Source organism: Symphalangus syndactylus, chromosome 2 (assembly GCF_028878055.3).
Source record: "Symphalangus syndactylus isolate Jambi chromosome 2, NHGRI_mSymSyn1-v2.1_pri, whole genome shotgun sequence".
NCBI lineage: Eukaryota > Metazoa > Chordata > Mammalia > Primates > Hylobatidae > Symphalangus > Symphalangus syndactylus.
In genome coordinates, this window is record NC_072424.2 from 37,745,287 (window position 1) to 37,767,950 (window position 22,664).

A 22,664-nucleotide genomic window follows, 5' to 3' on the forward strand; every position below is an offset into this window, starting at 1 on the left:
ATCATTCGATTAAACTAGTACTCCTGTCTTTCATTTGTGAAGTGCTTGATTTTAAAGGAGGAACTTCAGATTTCATATCACAGATCACAAGAATTCATGAAATATTTAAAGAATTTTACAATACAGACAAGTTCTCTAATTAAATTCAGAAAGAGGGAAGCTTTTGAACTACTAATCATCTGAAAAATTCCTAAAGTTAGCTACTTGGTTATCAAGTTTGAGATATGTAGCACGTACTAACTTCTATGTAATCAAGTCAGCTGAGCTGTCAGTGAAGTTCTCCAGGCTAGGTTCAAGGACACTCCTTGAATTAACAAGGAATATACTTTCCCCCTCTTATTAGCAAAACCTGTCCATAATTAGTCACATAAATTTCATTAAGATCATTATGATCCTCAACTTTTTTTTTTTTTTTTTTTTGAGACGGAGTCTCGCTCTGTCACCCAGGCTGGAGTGCAGTGGCGCCATCTCGGCTCACTGCAAGCTCCGCCTCCCAGGTTCACGCCATTCTCCTGCCTCAGCCTCTCCGAGTAGCTGAGACTACAGGCGCCCGCCACCACGCCCGGCTAATTTTTTGTATTTTTAGTAGAGACGGGGTTTCACCGTGGTCTCCATCTCCTGACCTCGTGATCCGCCCACCTCGGCCTCCCAAAGTGCTGGGATTACAAGCGTGAGCCACCGCGCCCGGCCGATCCTCAACTTTTTTATCTCTCTCTCTCTCTCTCTCTCTCTCTCTCTCTCTCTCTCGTGTGTGTGTGTGTGGGGGGGGCGGGGGGGTGTTCATCATAATTCTAAACTTTTTCCTCAAAAGAGTAACTTGATAGAAATATTTCAGAAAATTCTACCTGTGTGAACGCCCCCACCCACCAAACAACCCAATTAAAAACAGGCAAAGAATCTGAAAAGACATTTCTCCATTTGTATAACAAATGGCCAATAAGCACATGAAAATATGTTAACATCATCAGTCATTAGAGAAGGCAAACCAAACAATAAGGAGATACCACTTTACTATTAGGATGGCTATTATCAAAACAAACAAACAAAAAAACAAAGAGAAAATAATATGTTGGCAAAGATGTGGAGAAACTGGAACCCTTATTCATTGTTGGTACAAATGTGCAATGGTGCAGCCATTGTGGAAAACAGTGTGGCAGCTCCTCAAAAAATTAAATGGAATTACCATATAATCCAGTAAGTCCACTTATGTGTATATGCCCAACAGAATTTAAAGGAGAGACTTGAAGAGATATTTGTATACCCATGTTCATAGCAGCATTATTCACAGTAGCCAAAAAGTAGAAGCAATCCAAAGGTCCACTGACAGATGACTAAAGAAAATGTGTTATATACATAATACAATGGAATAATCAGCTTTAAAAAGAATGGAAATTCTGACACATGCTACAATATGAATGAACTCTGAAGACACTGCCCTGAATGAAATAAGACAGTCATAAAAGGACAAATATAATACCACTTACGTGAGATAACTAAAACAGTCAATTTCATAGAGACAAAGTAGGAGGGTAGTTGCTGAGGGTGGGAGGAAGGGGAAAATGGGGAGTTTTTGTTTAATGGGTATGGAGTTTCAGTTTGGAAAGATGAAAAAGCTCTGAAGCTAGATGGTGATAATGGCTGCACAACATATAAATTTACTTAATGCCACTGAACTGTACATGTAAAAATGGTTAAAATGGTAAATTTTATATGTATTTTCCATTAAAAAAACCACAAAAAATTCTATCCATGCTTTCGATCTAGAATTTCAGCTATCAGATACTAGTTGTAATAAACAGAAAGGAATTTATATTATTAGTTAGTACAGTATACTATAAAAACCTGGATCTTTTGATCCAGTCTATGAAAAGGAGAACCCGTTTTATTCCCCCCTTTTCTTTTTTTGAGATGGAGTCTTGCTCTATTGCCCAGGCTAGAGTGCAGTGGCGCAGTCTCGGCTCACTGCAACCTCTGACTTCCGGGTTCACGCCATTCTCCTGCCTCAGCCTCCCCAGGAGCTGGGACTACAGGCGCCCTCTACCACGCCCAGCTAATTTTTTTTTTTATTTTTTAGCAGAGATGGGGTTTCACCATGTTAGCCAGGATGGTCTCGATCTCCTGACCTCGTGATCCACCCACCTCGGCCTCCCAAAGTCCTGGGATTACAGGCGTGAGCCACTGCGCCCGGCCCCCCCTTTTTTTTTGAGACGGGGTCTTATTCTGTCACCCAGATTGGCGTGCAGTGGCTCAATCACAGCTCACTACAGCCTTGACCTCTTTGGGCTCAGATGATCCTCCCAACCTCAGCCTGTTGAGTAGCTGGGACCATAGGCATGTGGCACCATGACTGGCTAATTTTTGTATTTTTTGTAGAGATGGGGTTTCACCATGTTGCCCAGGCTGGTCTCAAACTCCTGGGCTCAAGAGATTTGCCTGCTTTGGCCTCCTAAAGTACTGGATCACAGGCATGAGCCACCACACCTGGCCTCTTTTTTTCATTTGAGACTGGGTCTCACTCTGCCACCCAGGCTGCATTGAAGTGGCGCCATCACGGCTCACTGCAGCCTTGAACTCCTAGGCTCAAGTAATCTTGCCTGGGTCTCCCAAAGTGTTGTGATTACAGGCATGAGACACTACGTCCGGCCAACATATCTTATTCTAACACAGTTGACAACAGAGTCCAAAATGCACGCTAATTTCTCATGATTTTTTAAAAAAGGTAAATTAAAAGTAAGCCACACAAACAAGCAGAATGTTAAATTTAGCAAATTAATCTTTATGCCAACGAACCTTTCTGTGTCTTCCATTTCCTTCACTAGACGTTCTAAGGTATTTGTGTAAGTTCCAGGATGAACAAGTCCCTAAAACAAGAAAATTTAGAAATACTTTACAACATGTCTTAGTAGAAGAACTGGGATGTTTTAAGTAATTAAGGGTACGAAAGACTATTTTCTATTTCAATAATCTGGGCCAGGATAACACCTTTCTTAAAGGATAATTTTCACCATCATGCTTTAAATCTAGTATTTTGCACTGCAGACAATTTGATTTTACTACCCATTAGGAAAGGCAGTACGTATAAAACCCTGCTAACTTTGAGATGTGACTGCAAACACTCAAGGACTCTGTGGCTACCCTGTCTTTACTTTTAAATTCTATTTTAGTAGAATCAAACTACTAATTTTTAGGTGTTACCTTGGAATATTAACACCTTCCCCACCAAATTTTACAGACATCTTAGAATTTAATTCAGCTTATTCCCAAGATAGAATGAAGCACTTTATAAATAAAATTGCACACCACAATCAACAACATTTCTACACTCTACCTTCATTTACAGATGTGGTCTCCAAAGCAGGGGGTGTGCAAGGTGATCCATTGGGGTGCAGGAAGAAAATAATAGAACTTCTATTTATATGGAACTTCTATAGAGACTCCAGTAGAACTTAGTAACTTCTACGTCACTTCTACAGGAAAATACTTATTTTTCTCTTCTTCCTTTTAAATTGTTTTTGCATATGCTTTAGAAAGTACACAGTATTATAGTGGTACATATATATAATCTAAAGGTATACATATATGTTGGGGTACATGCTCAAAAATTGTTTTTACTAATAGAAGTGTGTGTGATCAAAAGAGTTTGGAGACCACTGACTTACAGTAATAAAACTAAAGATATGGAAACTCATTTACCAAATAAGAATTATTCAATTTTCAGTACAATTATGAGTTATAATAAATACTAAATTTTAAAGTGAGTTCCAATAATCCACCCCTTTCACTTATTAATCATCTTTCCCTCTTCAAGTAAAGATAAATGTCACAGAACTACTTACTGTATAGTCTGATGACTGAGATCTAAGCCCCTTGGAAAGAGCAGGAGGCTTTCCTGTAGTTGCAGGAATCTGATTGAAGTTCAAAGCCATTATTTCTTCCAGTGACTTTAATGTTTCCTCTTCCTCATCACTGTCTAGGTTGTAACCTAAACTTTCTTCATCACTATCAAAATCACCCCTTAGTTTTCTTTTCAGTGCACTGCTACCTGCATTGGCATTTCCTGAACTCTCTCTTTCTGAAGGGGCTTTATCTGAAGGTGCTGCAGGGCTTGGGATACATGGCACAACTTCCAAAGCAGCAGGGGGAGACTTTGTAGGAGTGCCATATTCTGAGCGCAAAGGTCCCCCAGAAATTTTCCCTGAAGATACATTAGAATCGGCCTTATTAGTCTTTGCTTTGTGTTCCTTGTGTTTGGTGGATTCTGTAGAATGCGCAGAACATTCTTTAGATGAGGAACGCTCTTTATCTTTTTTAGAAACTGGAAGAGCACAATTTTTAGCATTTAATGGTACTAGAGAGGAACCAGCACTTGGAACATGGGAAAGTAAAGGTAGTTTTGTCTCCTTCTCCTTTGTCATGGAGTTAGCGGTTTTATTTTTCTGAAGGTTGCTAGCTTTTTTAATTGCAGACTTTTCCTGAGATAAAGGTAAGTGGGGTTTCTGCATCTTAGTCTCCTTGGTAGCTGCCACTCGGATTTGGTCACTATTCCTGGTAGAATGGTGGCCAGAATTGCCAGAATTTGAAGGTGCCAAGCCTGCAGAAGAGCGATCAGTTTCATGTGGTTCCTTGGATATATCTTCTAAGCGCAACACATCACCAGGTGTCTTCAGTGCAATATGTTTTATAAATTTTTCTTTCTGATGTGGTCCATCAGGACGCTTCTCAAGGAAGGACTCTCTTGCTTTTGGTATCATAGCTTCTCTTGTGCTTTTCAGATCTGAGTCCACAGAGTTCCTTTTTCTTTTTTCAGGGAATTTATTCTGCTTAGAGCCTGCTAAAATTTAATTTTTGTTAGATTAGTGAAAAGTATACTTTCCAACTTTAGTAAAGTTTATTCAGTGAGTATCTAGAACACCCTAATGAAATGTTTAAAATTCTAAGTATTAAGGCTGAGATTAGTCACCATATATGGAATGCAGAAAAAGAGTTAATGTTATTTATCAAGTGAATACTGGTGTCCAAGAAATTTAAAGCTAATGACAAATGCTCATTTTAATTCCAAAGCTATGAAAAGTTTACCACCTTAACAGAATTAAAGATGCCACTCCCTAAAACAAACAACTGCATATTTGTACCAAGTTAAGGATTCCATAGGCACTTTTGGAAATTCTTTTAGACCTAGGACTACCTGGTTGCAGAAATGTAAGTAACACTTCTACATTTAAATGTATAGTACCTTAAAACACATATAGGATAAACACTTGAAGGCAGATAAATGTTAATTTCTCATTTAAAAAAAAAAATCACGCTGTGTCCCAATGCAGTATGACTGGTGTACTTACAAAAGGGAAAATTTGGAGACAAAGACAGACATGCACAGAGGGAATACAAGGTGAAAATACACAAGGAAAAGATGCTATGTGACTGGAGTGATGCAGCTGTAAGTCAAGAAATGCCAAAGATTGCAAGCAAGCACCAGAAGCTAGAAGAGGTAAGGAAGTATTCTCCCCTAGAGTTGCCAGAGACATCATGGCCCTACTGATACCCTGATTTCAAACTTCTAGCTTCCAGAACTGTGAAACAATAATTTCTGTTGTTTTAAGCCACTTGGTTTTGGCACTTCGTTATGGCAGCCCTAGGAAACTAATATAAGCTATATTTATTATAGCCCCATCCAGAAGTCCTTTAATAACCACATACATTTGAATGAACCAGTTTTTAAAAATTCATATTGTGGGCTGAGCGCGGTGGGTTGCACCTGTAATCCCAGCATTTTGGGAGGCCGAGTGGGCAGATCACTTGAGGTCAGGAGTTTGAGACCAGCCTGGCCAACATGGTGAAACCCTGTCTCTACTGAAAATACAAAAATTAGCCGGGCATGGTGGTGCGTGCCTGTACTCCCAGCTACTCGGGAGGCCAAGACAGGAGAATCGCTTGAACCTGGGAGGTGGAGGTTGCACTGAGCCGAGATGGCGCCACTGCACGCCAGTCTGTGCAACAGAGCAAGACTCCGTTTCAAAAAAAAAAAAAAAAAATTCACTTTAACCTGGTGCAGTGGTGTGTGCCTACATAGTCCCAGCTACTCAGGAGGCTGAGGTGGGAAGATAACTTGAGCCCAGGAGTTCAAGACCAGCCTAGGTACCAAAGCAAGACTTCACCTCACAAAAACAAAACAAAAACAAAACATTCACTATTTGTGCAATCAGTATTCCCCAAACCAGATTTCCCTAAAGCAGATTTTCTGCACATGGACAGATGTCTCCACTCCCCAAGAGTTTGCTTTAAAAACCTACAATGGCTGGGCACAGTGGCTCACGCCTATAATACCACAACTTTGGGAGGCCAAGGTGGGGGTTCGTGAGGTCAGGTGAAACCTTGCCTCTACAAAAAGTACAACCCCCTCAATCCCTTCTCTACTTAGAAAATTTCTTATCTTTTGGCCATGTCCAGTGGCTCATGTCTGTAATCCCAGCACTTTGGGAGGATCACTTGAGCTCAGGAGTTTGAGACCAGCCTAGACAACATGGTGAAACAGTCTCTACAAAAAATACAAAAATTAGCCGGGTGCGGTGGCATGTGCCTGTAGTCCCACCTACTTGGAGGCTCAGGTGGGAGGACTGCTTGAGCCCCATGAGGCTACAGTGAGCTGCAGTTGTGCCACTGTATTGTGCCAGTCCAGCCTGGGCACCAGAGTAAGACCTTGTGTCAAAATGAATAAATAAAATAAAATAAACCCTCCAAAACCAAACTTGAGAGGCAATTATTATTTGGATAGCTTGATCAATATATAATCTGAAAAATTCAATTTATAAAAATGAAATTAACTAATTAATAAACAAATGCCCTTATCTCTGTTCTTTTACAGATATCTCCCATTACCCGAGGAAATCATTCCATCCCATTCAGTTTTCTGGGGTTAAATGTCTTACAAAAAGGACAGGGGTCACAGGATGAGAAATTAAATGACTAAATAAAAGAGAAGATTTGGGATACTGATTATCATACTTTAAAGTATGGGATTACAAAAAATGAGCTACAGAGCTGCCAGTTTGAGTTTTATTCCATTTTTCTAGAGAAGTCAGATAATTTAAATATAGCTAGAAATGAGGAAAAATTCCTGCTTTGCTCAGGCATTATCCAGGGTTGATCCGGGAGGAGACAAACACTGTTTGTGGAAGATGTTTAGGATAAGTCAGCTTATTAAGGGGTTTCATCATCTAGAATTAGAGAAAAGTGAATTGGTACTGCAGGTAGGATCCCCTTTAGCAAGCTCTTCAGGTCAGGTGATTAATTGCAAAATGTTCATAATTCTTTCTGTATCCTTTGTCAGCCTGTAGAGAATAGTTTTATAGTTTTTCAAATATTTCAAATATACTAATACATAAAATATTCATATAAGAGAGAGATTGAGTTTGTAAAAAGAAAAAAAGGAGGCTGGGCATGGTGGCTAACACCCGTAATCCCAGCACTTTGGGAGGCTGAGGCAGGAGGATTGCTTGAGCCCAGGAGTTCAATGCTGCAAGTGAGCTATAATCTCACCACTGCACTCCAGCCTAGGAGACAGTGAGACTCCATCTCAAGAAAAAGGAAAAATCCAAAGGTCATTAATAGGTGATTGGTTATTAATCAGTTATGAAATGTACTAGCAATGGATTAAATTTCCCCTCAGAATTCAGCCAAAAGACAGAGCTCTAGAAGACCAAAGGGCCAAATGCCTATTCTAACATTACTTCTGAAATCCCTCAACTTGTAATGTGATTAATGATTGCGTGATTACATACATTACCATGACAATTCAGTGTATTAACAAGATGAACAAGACATATCATTTGGATTTTTATTTTTATTTATTTATTTTTTTTGAGTCTGAGTCTTGCTCTGTCACCCAGGCTGGAGTGCAGTGGCACCATCTCAGCTCACTGCAACCTCTGCCTTCCAGGTTCAAGCAATTTTCCTGCCTTGGCCTCCTGAGTAGCTGGGATTACAGGCTTGGGCACCATGCCCAGCTAATTTTTGTAATTTTAGTAGAGACGAGGTTTTACCATGTTGGCCAGGCTGGTCTCAAACTCCTGACCTCAGGTGATCCATCTGCCTTGGCCTCCCAAAGTGCTGGGATTACAGGCATGAACCACCGCGCCTGGCTTAGATTTTTAATAATTTGGCTATCAGACACAATAAGCATTCTTCATGCTATCTAGATTGAAATATCCCCTTGTCCTTTGCATGTTGAAATTCTGTTGATGTTAGTCAATTGAAGTATAAATGTATATTTATTAAGAGTATAATGCTACAATTATTAGTGATTATGAAATACATGCAAAAATATTAGTAATAAAAATGTAAGTGAAGGCAACCAACATAAGTCAGCCTCTGAAAATACATAGAAAGCATCTTTTCCAAGCAGTACTCAAAAACTTTGCTAGGTGGGATTATATAAATGAAACTACTTTAGCCATCATGAATGAAATTTGCAAATCCAGGAAATGAAAAGATTTTTTCAAATCTTAAGTCAGAGAAAAAAGAAAAGGAATAATGTGGTAGCCACACCACCAGCAGCAGCCCCTTATATAAAATAATATTTTGTTCTTCCATTAACTTTGGTGCAAAATGATCATGTATTTAGTATTAAAAATGTGCAATACAGTGAGTGCAGAAGCAATCTCCTGGCTAAGAAATTCCTGTTCTTCTACAATAATGTCAAAATTCACTAAAATTTGGTCATAAAATCAGCAACATTATAAAAATTAAATAAACAAAAAACACATAAAACTTTAGATTTATTCCTGTATCCTAGAAGTTCCTTCTATAATGGTAAAATATGGTTTCAGCCTTGGCTGAAGATTGATTTTACTAGTTGAGAGTTCTTGGTCAAAATGCAATGCACCTCCCAAATATAAATAAAATGAAGGAGTAGATGAAACCTGAAGGAAGAGTTAGAACTGTCTCTCTGTACTTTGGCTTTTCCATGTCTAAAAGTAAACCACCATATAAAGTTATGAAGTTCAAACGAATTAAAAGCACATAAAATGGCATAGCACACAGTAAGTACTCAATGAAAGTCAGCTATTATTATCATGTCCAATGTATCTTACTGAATGTGGGAATTTGTTTTTCAAAATGTATAGTCACATCAGGAAAAAAATCAGATACACTAGACTATTAACTGTTGTTAGTCGTGGAGACCTTTCATTTCTTGTTGCAAACTTCTGCAGTGTTTGCTTTTTTAATCTTCTATTTTCTAGTTTTTAAAAAAGATAAAATGTACTGAATTAACAGATTTGTTATTTTATGTTTTTTTCAATCAATAAATGCTAAAAGTACAAACTAATGTCATGTAGATATCCTTGAAATTTAATATTAAAAAGGGATCCTTGGATTTGAAATATTAGAGAACACTGCTTTTTATCATGGTAACAGTTTCAACCTTATACAAAGCATCTTCAACATAATACCAACACCTCAGTCTACAATTCCATGATTATAAGATTATGTTTCCTGGGGGCCCAGTGCGGTGGCTCATGCCTGTAATCCCAGCACTTTGGGAGGCCGAGGTGGGCAGATCACGAGGTCAGGAGATCGAGACCATCCTGGCTAACGTGGTGAAACCCCGTCTCTACTAAAAATACAAAAAATTAGTCGGGTGTGGTGGCAGGTGCCTGTAGTCCCAGATATTTGGGAGGCTGAGGCAGGAGAATGGTGTGAACCCGGGAGGCGGAGCTTGCAATGAGCCGAATCGCACCACTGCACTCCAGCCTGGGCGACAGAGTGAGACTCTGTCTCAAAAAAAAAAAAAAAAAGAATATGTTTCCTGATGTAGCCAAGGATGCAGAAGGAAACACTGAATACCAGTATGAGAAACATACTGTTATGAACTCCTGAAGAAGGCAGAAAAGATTCAAGACAGATTACAAGTTATATGTACTAGGTCAGGTGTGGTGGCTCATACCTGTAATCCTAGCACTTTGGGAGGCCGAGGCAGGAGAATCGCTTGAGCTCAGGAGTTTGAGACCAGCCTGGGCAACATGGCGAAACCTCGTCTCTACAAAAATACAAGAAATTAACCAGGCATAGTCGCCCACATCTGTAGTCCCAGCTACTCAGGAAGCTGAGGTGGGAGAATCATTCGAGGCCAGGAGGTCAAGGCTTGCAGTGAGTCATGATCATGCCACTGCATCCCAGCCTGGGTGACAGAGTAAGACCCTGTCTCAAAAACAAACCCAAATTATAAGTACTAGATTCAGGGACTATTTTTTTAATATGATTTTATGAAACTCTTAATTAATATGAGACACTGAATTCATCCCCAAGAAGCGAACTGCATATTTAAACAAATTTGTTTTAAAAAGCAGTGCCATTAAAATGGAAATTTATTCAGAAATCCAAAAATTTAATTTTGATTCTACCTGAAGTAGGTTCCCATGAATCAGAAGAGGATCTTTTTCTTGAGAGATGTCCATTTTCCTATGAGCAAAATGAGATAAAATTAATTAAGTGTTGGGGACAGTAAAGAATGTGAAGGCATTCTTCCTAACATTTAAACACAGATTTCTTGATTGAATAAGGCAAGCACCCACATTTGGAGGTAAAGCCTAATGTCTATAATAAAATATTTAAAGATCTTAAGGTTTTTGTCATAAAAATTAAGGGCATTTGTATCATAAACATGTAAAAATATCATAAAAATGAAGTCAGTTTTCATAATGCTGATTTACGTTTATATCAATAATTCAAGAATATTATATTAGAACACTGTATTTTTGAGACAAGGTCTTGCTCTGTCACCCAGGCTGGAGTGCAATGGTGTGATCAAGCTCACTGCAACCTTGATCTCCTGGGCTCAAGCGAGCCTCCCACGTTAGACTCCTAAGTAACTAGGCCAACAGGCACATGCCGCCATGACTGGTTATTTATTTATTTATTTTTAGTAGAGCCAAGGTCTCGATATGTGGCTCCGGCTGGTCTCAAACTCCTGAGCTCAAGCAATCCTTCCACCTAGGCCTCCCAAAGTGCAGGAAGCAGGAAGATCGCTTGAGGCCAGGGGTTCAAGGCCAGCCTGGGCAGTATAGGGAGACTTATCTCTACAAAAAAATACAAAAATTAGTCAAATATGGTGGCAGGTACATAGAGTCTCGACTACTTGGGAAGCTGAGGTGAGAGCATCATTTGAGCCCAGGAGTTTGAGACTGCAATGAGACATGATCACGCCATAGCTCCAGCATGAGCGACAGAGCAAGACTGTCTACACATAAATAAATAAGACTATACTTGCCTTAAAAAAAAAAGAATGCTTACTTTTCTGACTAAAAAAGATCTTTGCTCCTGGTCTGAAAAAACTAAGGATAAGAAACACTGCTTTACTAAGCTCGATGAAGGGCAACTTGAGGAAACCTAATGAAACCAGCTTCTACACAAAATGTGCATAAGTATTTCCTTTAGGAAAGACATCAATGTGATGTAACAACTCTTAAATATTTTTAAATTTAGTACTCTAAATATGATATAGCAGTAGCAATGCTAATTCAATAATTCTTAACACATACCACATTTGATAGATTATTCTTTCCAGGTATGATGTCACTCTGTTTCCTTTGTTCCTGCCTTGGTTTATATTTTCTTTCTATACTAGAAGATTTTAAGGAAAGATTGCTTGCTTCTGAGAAAGAATTCTCAGAGTTGATTCTCTGCTCCATTTGCTCCTTTCTCAACCTCTTTAGTTCTCGTTCTCTGCAGTAAGAAGCTAGTGACAACTGGAATTTAGCTCCCAATGGGCTTTCTCCCGGGTGGTGCCTGGACAGGCTGCTCCTGCTGCTAAGACTTCTGGAGCTGTTCTTGAAGATGTCAGCTTCTGCCACTGTGGTCTGCTTTTTGGAGTCTGCATTGGTTTTGCCTCGATCTCTATCACTCTTCTCATTATTTTCATGAATGAATAGTGACTTCCTTCTCTCTGTGGATCGATGTTTTTTCTTTGGTGACTTCATCTCCTTTGGCAAGTGATATGAAGAAGGAACATAGATATTTGTTCCTTTGGCTAAATATTTGGAGGCCAGTGACACACAAGGCCGACGTGACTCATGTATACCATGATCTTCATGGTGCTCTTTAACACCTTTCATGAAAGCTTCTATAATAGGGCTCTTTTCTGGTGGCACCCTTTTGGGTTTAGATTTTTTTGGTGAGGATAGTTTCCTTTTAAACTGCTCTGTCCCAGTGATAGACAATCTACTTCCTTCATATTTGATGTTTGATTTTTGTGGTGAATCCAACATGTGTCTGTCTAGCCAATTAAAACACATACAAATTGCATGTTACTAAAATATTTAATATTTATCTAAATTATTAATGTTTAAAATACAAATTAAACTAATGTTACCACAAAAGTTTTCAAACCAACAACTTGGATAATGATACACACTTTATTGGGGGGTATAGGAGAAATTAAGACATGATTTATTTGTTAAAAGCCTTAGTTTCATAAAGCTCTCTTTTGGTACATCATATAACCTCCCTATGGCTCTATAAATTACTGTGTTAGAGAATCAAAATAGTATGTTTTATGAACATTAAATTTTTGACTAGAAAAATATTTTAAATGTAAGAAAACATAACAGCAAAAAGACTTTCTTCATCATATTTAGAACTTCAGTTTATCCTTGTAAAACAAAATGCTGCATCTTCATTTTATTTCCAATTTTGAACACTACGTTTACTAAAACAGTTTAGAGTAGGTTTTAAAGTTGAATCTGTCTCTCTCCTCACCCCCAACATAGCCCACAAAAAATGCATCAACAGTGTACATACCTTGTTTTGAAGCTGGTTTGAAGAAATCTATAATTGACTGCTTCCTGAAAATAAAAGCATAATATGGCATCATATAAGCAAATATTAAAACCTTCACAATTCAGATTAAATGGAGAAAAGTTAGATTTATAAAATAAAGGCTGGATTTCACTATTTGGTTTAACTAATAAAGTTCTGATAATGGTAACAATGCTTTGCTAAACTGTTCATTAAAAAAATAGAAAATATAACGTATCACTTCCTATAGGAGTTCATTTATAAAAATATAACTGAGGTTTATATTATTTATAGTACTTAAATAGGTAAGACTGGTGTGTAGACCCAAGGAATTAGTACAGAGTGCTTCTTAAGACTGAAACGTTCCCAGCTACATGGTAAAATGCAACATCTTGGGTATCAGCATATGAACCTACTTGTTCTCTGCAGACATTGATACAAAATAACTACTTAGTATCTAAGCACAGCTGCGTTTTAAAATTTAGAATAAAAAGCTAAAAAAAAACTCAATAGATGTATGCCAAATTAATAATGGGGATTATAAAAATGGAGTAAAACTTGAACAGACTCTCATAACAAGAGTAGAACAGTAGATGGTAGAATGGCAATATAGGTGATTTGGCTGATCTAGGGAATCAGTTGAAGAGGAGTTTGCTGGACAAAGGCAGAAAAGAAAAATACCAAACTTATGCTACCCTCTTTATACATTAAGATGCTAATCTAAGTAACAGCTGAAATTAGAATGAGTTGTCACAACTAGTTTCAAAGTCTTAATTTTTTATCAAAGAATCCTTAAGATAGTTACAAAAATAACACATTGCTTGGGAAAAACACAAGGAGAAAAGGAAGAAAGTTAACAAGAATAACAAAAGCCAAATTAATTTTTAAGGATTTCTGTACCGTAAAGACTGGATTTCATTATCTGGTTTAACTAATCAAGTTCTGACATTGGCAATAATGCTAAAGTGAAATAGGAACCCATTACCAGAATTCGTATTCTGATTTGTTCACTGTACTTAAGAGTTGTCAGCTGCAAAAAAGGGGATGTTATGATATGCTGAACAAAAAATTAACTTTCTGGTAAACTTTGCTAAAATGTATCATTTTACTGAAAGAGAATAAGCTATAGACTATTGATTTCCCTAAACATTCATCCACTATGAGGTTGGAATGCTCAGTGAAAATTCCAACAATTCAAGTTTCTTGAAGGTTAAGCTTCTTGTACACTTTACTGGTCACATTAGAAGAGCAATGCACATCTTTACTGGTTTACCAAGTCCATCACGCTTGTTTTGAGATGTTGGTATAAAAGCTAAGTGCTTATGAGATGAATATGAGTGACAGGCTATGGAAGAATATATGTATTTGTTTACATAAATTATACTAGGCAAATTAACTCCACCAGAGTAGATGCTGGAGGTTCTGCAAAGGGGAGAAGGATGATACCTTGTTATTGATTGAGGAGAGATGGGAAGGGACCCAGAAGCAGCTAATTTGTTGCAAACAAGATAATTCTAAATGCATTTTACTAAATGTAACACTGTATCTCTTTCCTAAAATATTGGACCTCAGACTCCTTTTTGATTAATACACCAGAAAGAGAAAAAATGGTTTTGGGTAAAACATACAAGAAACCTGTAAAATAACCATGAATGTAACTTTCAAGAGGTAGGTTCTCTAAGTTCATATGCACACAAATGTCCACTGCTTATTTAACTGGCTAAAAAAAAAAACACACACACACAATTGTAACAGTTTCACAAACCCTTATCTGAACCTTCTAGGGCCAAATGTGTTTTAGAATTCTGAATTTATCAGATTTTAGGAAGGGGATAACTTGGATGTATTATGGAAAGTCCCCAGTGGGGTCTCGTGCTGCAACCTGTAATCAAATCCACTGATATTTCTGCAGAAAAACATGAATATTCACACTTAATGGGATAAAGACCAAGCCTTACATTAGTTTCAGTCAGATCTGGCTGCCAAATAAGATGTGGTGCCAAACTTACTGAAAACGTTTGGTTTTCCTAGCTTTCTGGCTTTCAGAGTTAAGATAAAGGATTGTGGGCCTGTACCACAGTATTAGAACATGAATATTGTTAAAACTTACTACAATTTAACTTAAAATAAAAGACAGTACCAAGTTCGTAGGGAATTTAAACATGTTTTATTGTCAGAGGATGTCATTAGATGAAACTCCCCATCTCATTACATAGCTCCCACAAAATCTTTACAAAAAAATTAGCCTCTTGGAGAGGCGTGAAGTTACTGAAAGAGAAAACACGTCACATTCCAAATCTGCAAGTTCTTTTAAGTATGAATTAGCGTGCACGCTGGACTACAAAGTAATTGGTGGAAGGGATTCCCTCATCACAGGTTACATAATTTCACCCACAACATAGAAAAGGTTTATATTACTAAACCACTAGGATCAGTAGAACTGACAACGTACAGAAAACGATCTAAATATGCATTAAGCAGTTAGGGTCCCGGGTCAAACTCTTGCAAAGGAAAAAAATCACGTTCTTTCTACCTAAGGCGGGTTCTCCGTAGCTGTCCAGGCTGGTGGTCACTAGACCAAGAGCAGCTGCCCAACTACAGAGAAGCAAACTCCAACTCCCAGAAGCCCCTGCGCGGAGGCGGGGCGGGGGTTTGCCAGGCCCCGAAACTCCAACGCCTGAGCTCGCGGAGGACGGCGGGAACTGGAAGAGCGGCGGTCTGCAGCCCTCCCCTCATACCCTTGCCCCCGCGACCCGGCCCCTTCTCAAGCCCTCTGCACGGTACCTGTCCCCAGGACTCTCTGTTCTCTTTCCCGCTGCAGCATAGGCGGTACTACCGGGTCTCAGATGGCAGCGCGGGGGCGACGACCCCGGGGCTGGGGATGAGGGGAAACCTGGCCTAGCGGGCATGCAGCGCCTTGTCATGTCGGCGCCGCTGGCGACGGCGGCATGAGCCGTGGCTGGAGAAGTTGGGTGCGTGGTTGCCGTCTTGCTGCTGGGACTCCAGGAGGCTGTCGGAGCAGAGGTGGGCGGCACCCCCTTCTCTCTTCATGGCGGTTCTCTCTTCGGAAGTGACTCCGGCGTGAGCGGGAAGGAACCTGAGGACCAGTAAGGGGCGGGTCTTAGTTCATGAGTCACATCTTGATTGGCTGGCACGGTGGTCATTTCGGTGGTGGCGCAATAGGAAGCCGCAGCCTCTCTGGAGAAGGCGGGGCTTGGGGACGGGGGAGGAAGAAAACTCCCCCTCCCACCCCGTCACATGCACCGAGGGCGCGCGCCTCTGGTCCCGGCCGCCTCGGCCTTGGCCGGCGCGCGGGGGCGGAAAGGCGCGGGCAGCTGCTGGCGGGCAGCTGGCGACACCCGCCTGGTTGAAGGGGAGGGGTGAGGGTTTGCTGAAGCAAACCCGAGCCCGGCAGCTGCCTTCTTTCGGAATGGCCAACACTTGGGCTTCCTGTGTCACATAATTGTGCCTCAGAAATCCGCAGTTGTTCTTTACATCGTCTCTTTAACATCTTAGGCCAAAGTGCCATAATACTGTCACGATTTCCTGAGGGATCTGCACAGCGCGATCCGAAGACTTGTCTATTCTACGAGGGTTCTTGTTGAGTGTCAGCGGTAGATTTTTTTTTTTTTGTCTTTAAGAAGAAAAAAACCTCAAAAAACTCCATTGGAATAAAGACAGTTTTTAATCTGCAAAAGCATTTTGTTTCTCATGAGTTACCATGAAGTCTCTGCAGCCGGCTTCCTTGGAGATTTTTTTTAAAGGAACACAAGGTCAGCTTTCAATTGTCCATGTTAAGCGTGGGCAGCACAGATGAGTAAAAGCTGCCTGCAATCTCCAACCCTCCTTTGTAAAGGGCTTGTGCTCTGGAGGCTGTTAGCCATGGTTTTCCTTATAAACCGAGAGACTGGTCAGAGTATCTCTGAACCTTAGCCTCCACATCTGTAAAATGTGCATTTTACTCACTTTTCTGGGTAATTGTAAACCATAAAAGAATAAAGCAGTGTACACTGCACAGTTCAGATTCTCTCATGTAATAGGTACTGAGCAAATTATAGTTCCCTTTCTTCCCCAGATAGATTCCTACAGCGAATTTTACTTTACAAAATCTTCCAGAGACAGGTCAAATACTGTTGCAATAACTGTTAACAACCAAAATATCAATTTTAAGATGTCCAAGCTTTAATTGACAGAGTTATTTAATGAGTTGGATGGAAAAAAATCTTAAATGATATAAAATAATTTGGACGGGTCTTTCAAGTTTATTGTATAGAAATTGAACTATTGGCCTGGTACAGTTGCTCACATCTATAATCCCAGCAGTTTGGGAGGCCAAGGCAAGTGGATAGCTTGAGCCCAGGAGTTGGAGACTAGCCTGGGCAACATAGCAAGACCCTGTCTCAAAAATACATAAATTAATTAAAATTTAGAGAAAACGAAATTGAACTGTTCTGGTCACTAAGCATGCCTGACTGACTCCAAGTTCACCTCCTTTTCCCTTCCCCTTTAGTCCCTGGGAGGAAGAATTAATAAGGAATAAAGTGGACAAAAAGCTGGCAAAGTAGAGGGTCGAAGGTAAACAGTGAATATACAGGTTTCACGTTCACCCCAAAAGCACATATGTACAGCTGTATACTAGGTAGTGGTGGTGGAAGAAGGGAAGTGCCAAAATAGTACTTTTCTGCTCCTAATCTGAGAATTTACTGTACCTAACTTTTTTTTACATAAAAAAACAGATGCTCAAAATGTGTTGAATGACTTACACATTTGCATTTTACATGTATTATTTCCTATCTCTTAGTGCTTTCTGTTGGATGTTTTACACTAGGAAGTTTCTGTACTATAACAGAGCACATCTACAAAACATTTAATCCAATTCATTTCATTGCATGCCTAATCGATAAATAGTAATGCATAAAAACACATTCTGCCTGATCATTTAGTTGCTTTTCTTGGATTACAGTACTTGAATCATCCAGCCTCCATAGTATCACTTTAAAGCCTGTACTCAAACTACCAAACAATAGTTTTCTCGTTTTCTTAATCTGAGTAACAGATTATGGAGTTAAGTGAGGCAAGAAATCCCTCGATCAATAAATGGAGATGGAGTCATAATGAAAACACAATTTTAAAAATATCTTCTTAACAGGAAGTAGTTATCTAAATCCTCAATAAGCATCAAGACTCTGTTTAAGCTGTGTATGAAAGTGGTACAGATTTGGGTTGCAGGGTGAAATATGTTCAACATACTAATAAGAACCCCAGGGAACTTCTAGGGCCTAGGGCTCTTCTCCTCCACCTCCCACCCCCAAATAGTATTGGACAGTCTATTTTGTGTTTATATCCTTTCTACCAGTTTAAATGTGTACATATATACCATGCGTGGATGTGCACGCACACACATTTATTGTAAGGGTTTTTACACTTTAATTTGTAGTGGGCTGAAAGGAGATGACCAGGAAACTCTACACTAGGTAAAAGATTTAAGGAGTTCAGATGTGTGCTTAGGAGGCGCTAATAGGGGAGGATGGCAGGGGGGATACTGGGGGGAAAGGACATTGAACAATGTAACCAAACCCAATTAGAGACTTAAGACAAAACTTAGCTGGGATTTGGAAAAAAAGAGAAATTAAGGCTGGATGACCATAAAAGGCTAGTTTGGGAAGATTTCTGGGCATGGGGATGGGATGAGGATGCAAAGATTGAAGAAATGGAGCGGCTTCTTTGCACAAAGCTTCTGTGGGGGTACAGCTCAGCTCAGTTTAGCACCCTGCCTTGTTAAAGACAACAGGAGGAGGGGGCTCTGGCCTTGATGAGAAGGAATGGGACAGCAGCAGAAACAATGTTACATGAACAACAGATCAAGTTTGCTGGGAAAATCAAGCCCAACGTGGGAGTTCCTGAGAGGAGTGACAGTATAACTCATGCCAGAGATCTTAAGCAGTCACACAGAGAGAAAACAGCTTGGGCAGATTGGTTCACACAGTACCTTAGCAGGCAGGGACTGAGTACAAAAGGTCAGTAAGTGACAGAGAATGTTACCAAAAAGCAAAGAACTCTAAAAGTAATTTCTGATTGTACCCAGTAATAAATTTTTGCTCTGAAATTGCCACACATTTAATTAACTCCAAGGCTCTTGTTGGAAGGTGTTCTAGGGCAGGCCAAGAGACAAAGACTGATTTGCTGTAGAACTGCTGGGGGAGGTGAAGGTGAGGGTAGAGGGTGGCCTGGGAAGGGGGATAAGGAACAGACTCAGAAAAACAGGAAATAATTAACTTGAAAGCCTGACAGAGAAAGACAGACCACGTGATGATCTCAAGAAGGGATGGCGAGCTCACAGCATCTCAAGATCCACACAAATTACTTTGCAAAAGGATGCCAAACTCAAAACTGCCCAAGTGCTTGGAAAAAGGACCTCCCAGGTTTAAGCGGCTGCTGGGGAAAAGCCAAATGTAAAATAATATCATGTCATGTAACCTAACGTTCTGGGAGTAATTAGTAGAGCTGTGCAAAAGCAGATTTAATGTGAAGGAACGTCCATTTCTTGTTCTATCATGATGGAATGGTGCCAGATAGTTTCCCACACTTCAGATACATGAGACACGTATTTGTGATTTTTGACATGTCTGAATATTTCCTATACTATTTATTAATGTTTTTCCTTAAATTGCTTTTTAAATTTAAGTACATTTATTTTGGGAGAAAACTTTAAATCATTCCCATAAGTGGAAAATTAGTATCAATTTCCTAAAATGGAAGATAACTGTAAAAACTAGTATTAGTAAAAATATATAACTAGTTTAAAATATATAAATATATCCAAGTTTCTAGAGTTATCTTACCAGTAGTGGTGGTAGGCATTGATAGGCGTAGATATTACTCGTACATCTGAAATATAAGAAACTCTTTGGGAAATACTGGTTTTAGGGATTCTATCCCATATTTAGGTGTTTTTCACACTTGGTTAGCAACTCCTTAGAGGATTTTGAAATTGATGTAATGGGTTACAGACCATGTTTTTAAAAAAGAAAAAGACAATGGAATAGAGAATGTCTGTTCACTGCACAGAACATATGGGCATGTGTTGTTTTGCAACATTTTTACTTCTTCAATTGTATATATATTTTATATGGTAGTGATGTAAAAGGTATTCCTGTGGCCCCTGCTTTGGGCCATGGTCGAAATATTTAAAAGTTATTGCTATAGTCTGTGTTCATATTTCATACTTGTGTGTATTGGTGGCACTGAACAGCCAAGGCTGGAGTGCAGTGGTGCAATCATGGCTCATTATAGTCTCAACCTCCCGGGCTCTAGTGATTCTCCCACCTTAGCCTCTCAAGTAGCGGGGACTACAGGCACATGCCACCATGTCTGGCTAATTTTAAAAATTTTGTAGAGACGGGGTCTTGCTATGTTGCCCAGGCTGATCTTGAATTCCTGGGCTCAAGCCATCCTCCATCCTCGCCTTCCCAAAGTGCTGGGATTACAGGCATGAGCTGCTGCACCCGGCCAAAAGTTGTTTAAAGACACGGAGCAACATTTAAAAACCAAAAGATTTCACACAAAATTCTAAATTTCTGGCTTCAAGTGGTACTGTGTCCGGAATTGGTGGGTTCTTGGGCTCACTGACTTCAAGAATGAAGCCGCGGACCCTCGCGGTGAGTGTTACAGTTCTAAAGGCGGTGTGTCCGGAGTTTGTTCCTTCTGATGTTCGGATGTGTTCGGAGTTTCTTCCTTCTGGTGGGTTCATGGTCTCGCTGGCTCAGGAGTGAAGCTGCAGACCTTCGCAGTGAGTGTTACAGCTATTAAGGCAGCACTTCTGGAGTTGTTCGTTTCTCCCCATGGGCTCGTGGTCTTGCTGGCTTCAGGAGTGAAGCTGCAGACCTTCACGGTGAGTGTTACAGCTCATAAAAGCAGTGTGGACCCAAAGAGTGAAAGAACAAAACTTCTACAGTGTGGAAGGGGACCCGAGCGGGTTGCCACTGCTGGCTCGCCAGCCTGCTTTTATTCTCTTATCTGGCCCCACCCATGTCCTGCTGATTGGTAGAGCCCAGTGGTCTGTTTTGACAGGGCGCTGATTGGTGCATTTACAATCCCTGAGCTAGGCGTAAAGGTTCTCCACCTCCACCAGACTCAGGAGCCCAGCTAGCTTCACCCAGTGGATCCCGCACCGGGGCTGCAGTTGGAGCTGCCCACCAGTCCCGCGCCGCTTGCTCGCACTCCTCAGCCCTTGGGTGGTTGATGGGACTGGGCGCTGTGGAGCAGGGGGTGGCGCTCGTTGGGGAGGCTCGGGCTGCACAGGAGCCCATGGAGGGGGTGGGAGGCTCAGGCATGGCGGGCTGCAGGTCCTGAGCTCTGCCCGGTGGGAAGGCAGCTAAGGCCCAGTGAGAAATCGAGCGCAGCGCCGGTGGGGTGGCACTGCTGGGAGATCCAGTACACCCTCCGCAGCCGCTGGCCTGGGTGCTAAGCCCCTCATTGCCCGGGGCCGGCTGGGCCGGCTGGCTGCTCCGAGTGAGGGGCCCGCCAAACCCCCGCCCACCCGGAACTCCAGCTGGCCGGCGAGCGCCGCGCGCAGCCCGGGTTCCGGCTCGCGCCTCTCGCTCCACACCTCCCTGAAAGCTGAGGGAGCCGGCTCCCGCCTTGGCCAGCCCAGAAAGGGGCTCACACAGTGCAGCGGTGGGCTGAAGGGCTCCTCAAGTGCCGCCAAAGTGGGAGCCCAGGCAGAGGAGGCACCGAGAGCAAGCAACGGCTGTGAGGACTGCCAGCATGCTGTCACCTCTCAGTACAAAGTGTGGTCTCGCACTTACGCTTACAGGGGCTAGGTAGGTAACTGAAGTAAGTGAATCAGGTCGATTTTCCTAACTTTTATAAAGCCTTGGGATTAAAGAAATATTTCTTAACAACAGCAATGACAATGGCCAATGCTTACTGAACCTTATTATGGGCCAGAGACTGTTCTAAGCACTTCATGAGTACTGACTCATTTAATCTTCATCACATTCCTACAAATTAGAAAATGATGATCTTTGTCTAGTGTCTGCACAGGCATGGTAATAAGAGGCACCTACTACTGAGCCTCAGTGAGGAGAGGGGTGGTACTGTAGAACTAGACAACACATTCCCCACTAAATGGGGGCAGCCTCTCCAGGCTATAGCTTCCATATGGGAATGCAAGCCCAGGGTTGCCTCCTCTCCTCTCAGTGTCAACCCCTGGGGAGTAGTGGGTGAGACATGACAGACCTGCAGTCAAAGCATGCAGCCCCTAGTGTCTTGACACATACCCTAACATTTGTTTATTTCTATAGTACTATGAGATCATGTTCTCTTAAAGCAAATGTCTCTTGGGGCCAAAGAGGAGAAAATAGTGAATGCTTTTGGTTCCCAGTGCAGTGTTACAGAGAGCAGGCAAGAATGTCATTCAGGGCTTCATACTTAAAGAAATTGCTGTACTTTACCTATGAATAATACCTATGGGAATTTAAAAGGACTGATGGCCGATATATATCAAAAATATCAAATGAACATGTCCTTTGACCCAGCAATTCCCCTTCTAATATATTTTAGATATGTACTTCTATGTTCACAAAGATGGATGTGTAAAGGTACTCATTGCAGCATTATCAGTAGCAAAAGACTGAAAGGGAACTAAATAGTCCAGCAACAGGGGACTAGTTGAATAAATGCTCATCTACACAGTAGAATATTAGGCTGCAGTTAGGAAGTCTGAGTTAGATACACAGGACGTTTTGTGGTTAAATGTGCAAGGCCTGGGGCTCTACTTCCTGGGTTCAAATTCCAGCCCTGCCACCCAGTAGATCTACGACCTTGAGCAAGTTATCCAACCTCTCTGTGCTACTGTGCTCATATGTAAT

At 40.9% G+C, this 22,664-nt stretch overlaps 1 protein-coding gene across 6 annotated transcripts in view; it reads right to left on the reverse strand.

The window, feature by feature from the left end:
• The window catches only part of SLF2 (SMC5-SMC6 complex localization factor 2), a 56,359-nt gene extending 37,458 nt beyond the window's left edge, over window positions 1–18,901 (reverse strand). The window contains exons 1-6 of one of the 6 annotated variants that reach the window (XM_055251985.2): window positions 15,326–18,901; window positions 12,796–12,839; window positions 11,538–12,271; window positions 10,401–10,458; window positions 3,837–4,831; window positions 2,791–2,861 (exon numbers count right to left, since the gene is read on the reverse strand). In XM_055251985.2, the coding sequence (XP_055107960.2) occupies window positions 2,791–2,861; window positions 3,837–4,831; window positions 10,401–10,458; window positions 11,538–12,263 (1,850 nt within the window). In that variant the 5' untranslated portion in view covers window positions 12,264–12,271; window positions 12,796–12,839; window positions 15,326–18,901. Of the gene's footprint in view, window positions 1–2,790; window positions 2,862–3,328; window positions 3,809–3,836; window positions 4,832–10,400; window positions 10,459–11,537; window positions 12,272–12,795; window positions 12,840–15,325 lie in introns of those variants that run through there. The other 5 variants (XM_055251978.2, XM_055251974.2, XM_063627191.1 and 2 more) reach the window with 5 other exon arrangements.
• Window positions 18,902–22,664: the final 3,763 nt, after the last annotated feature.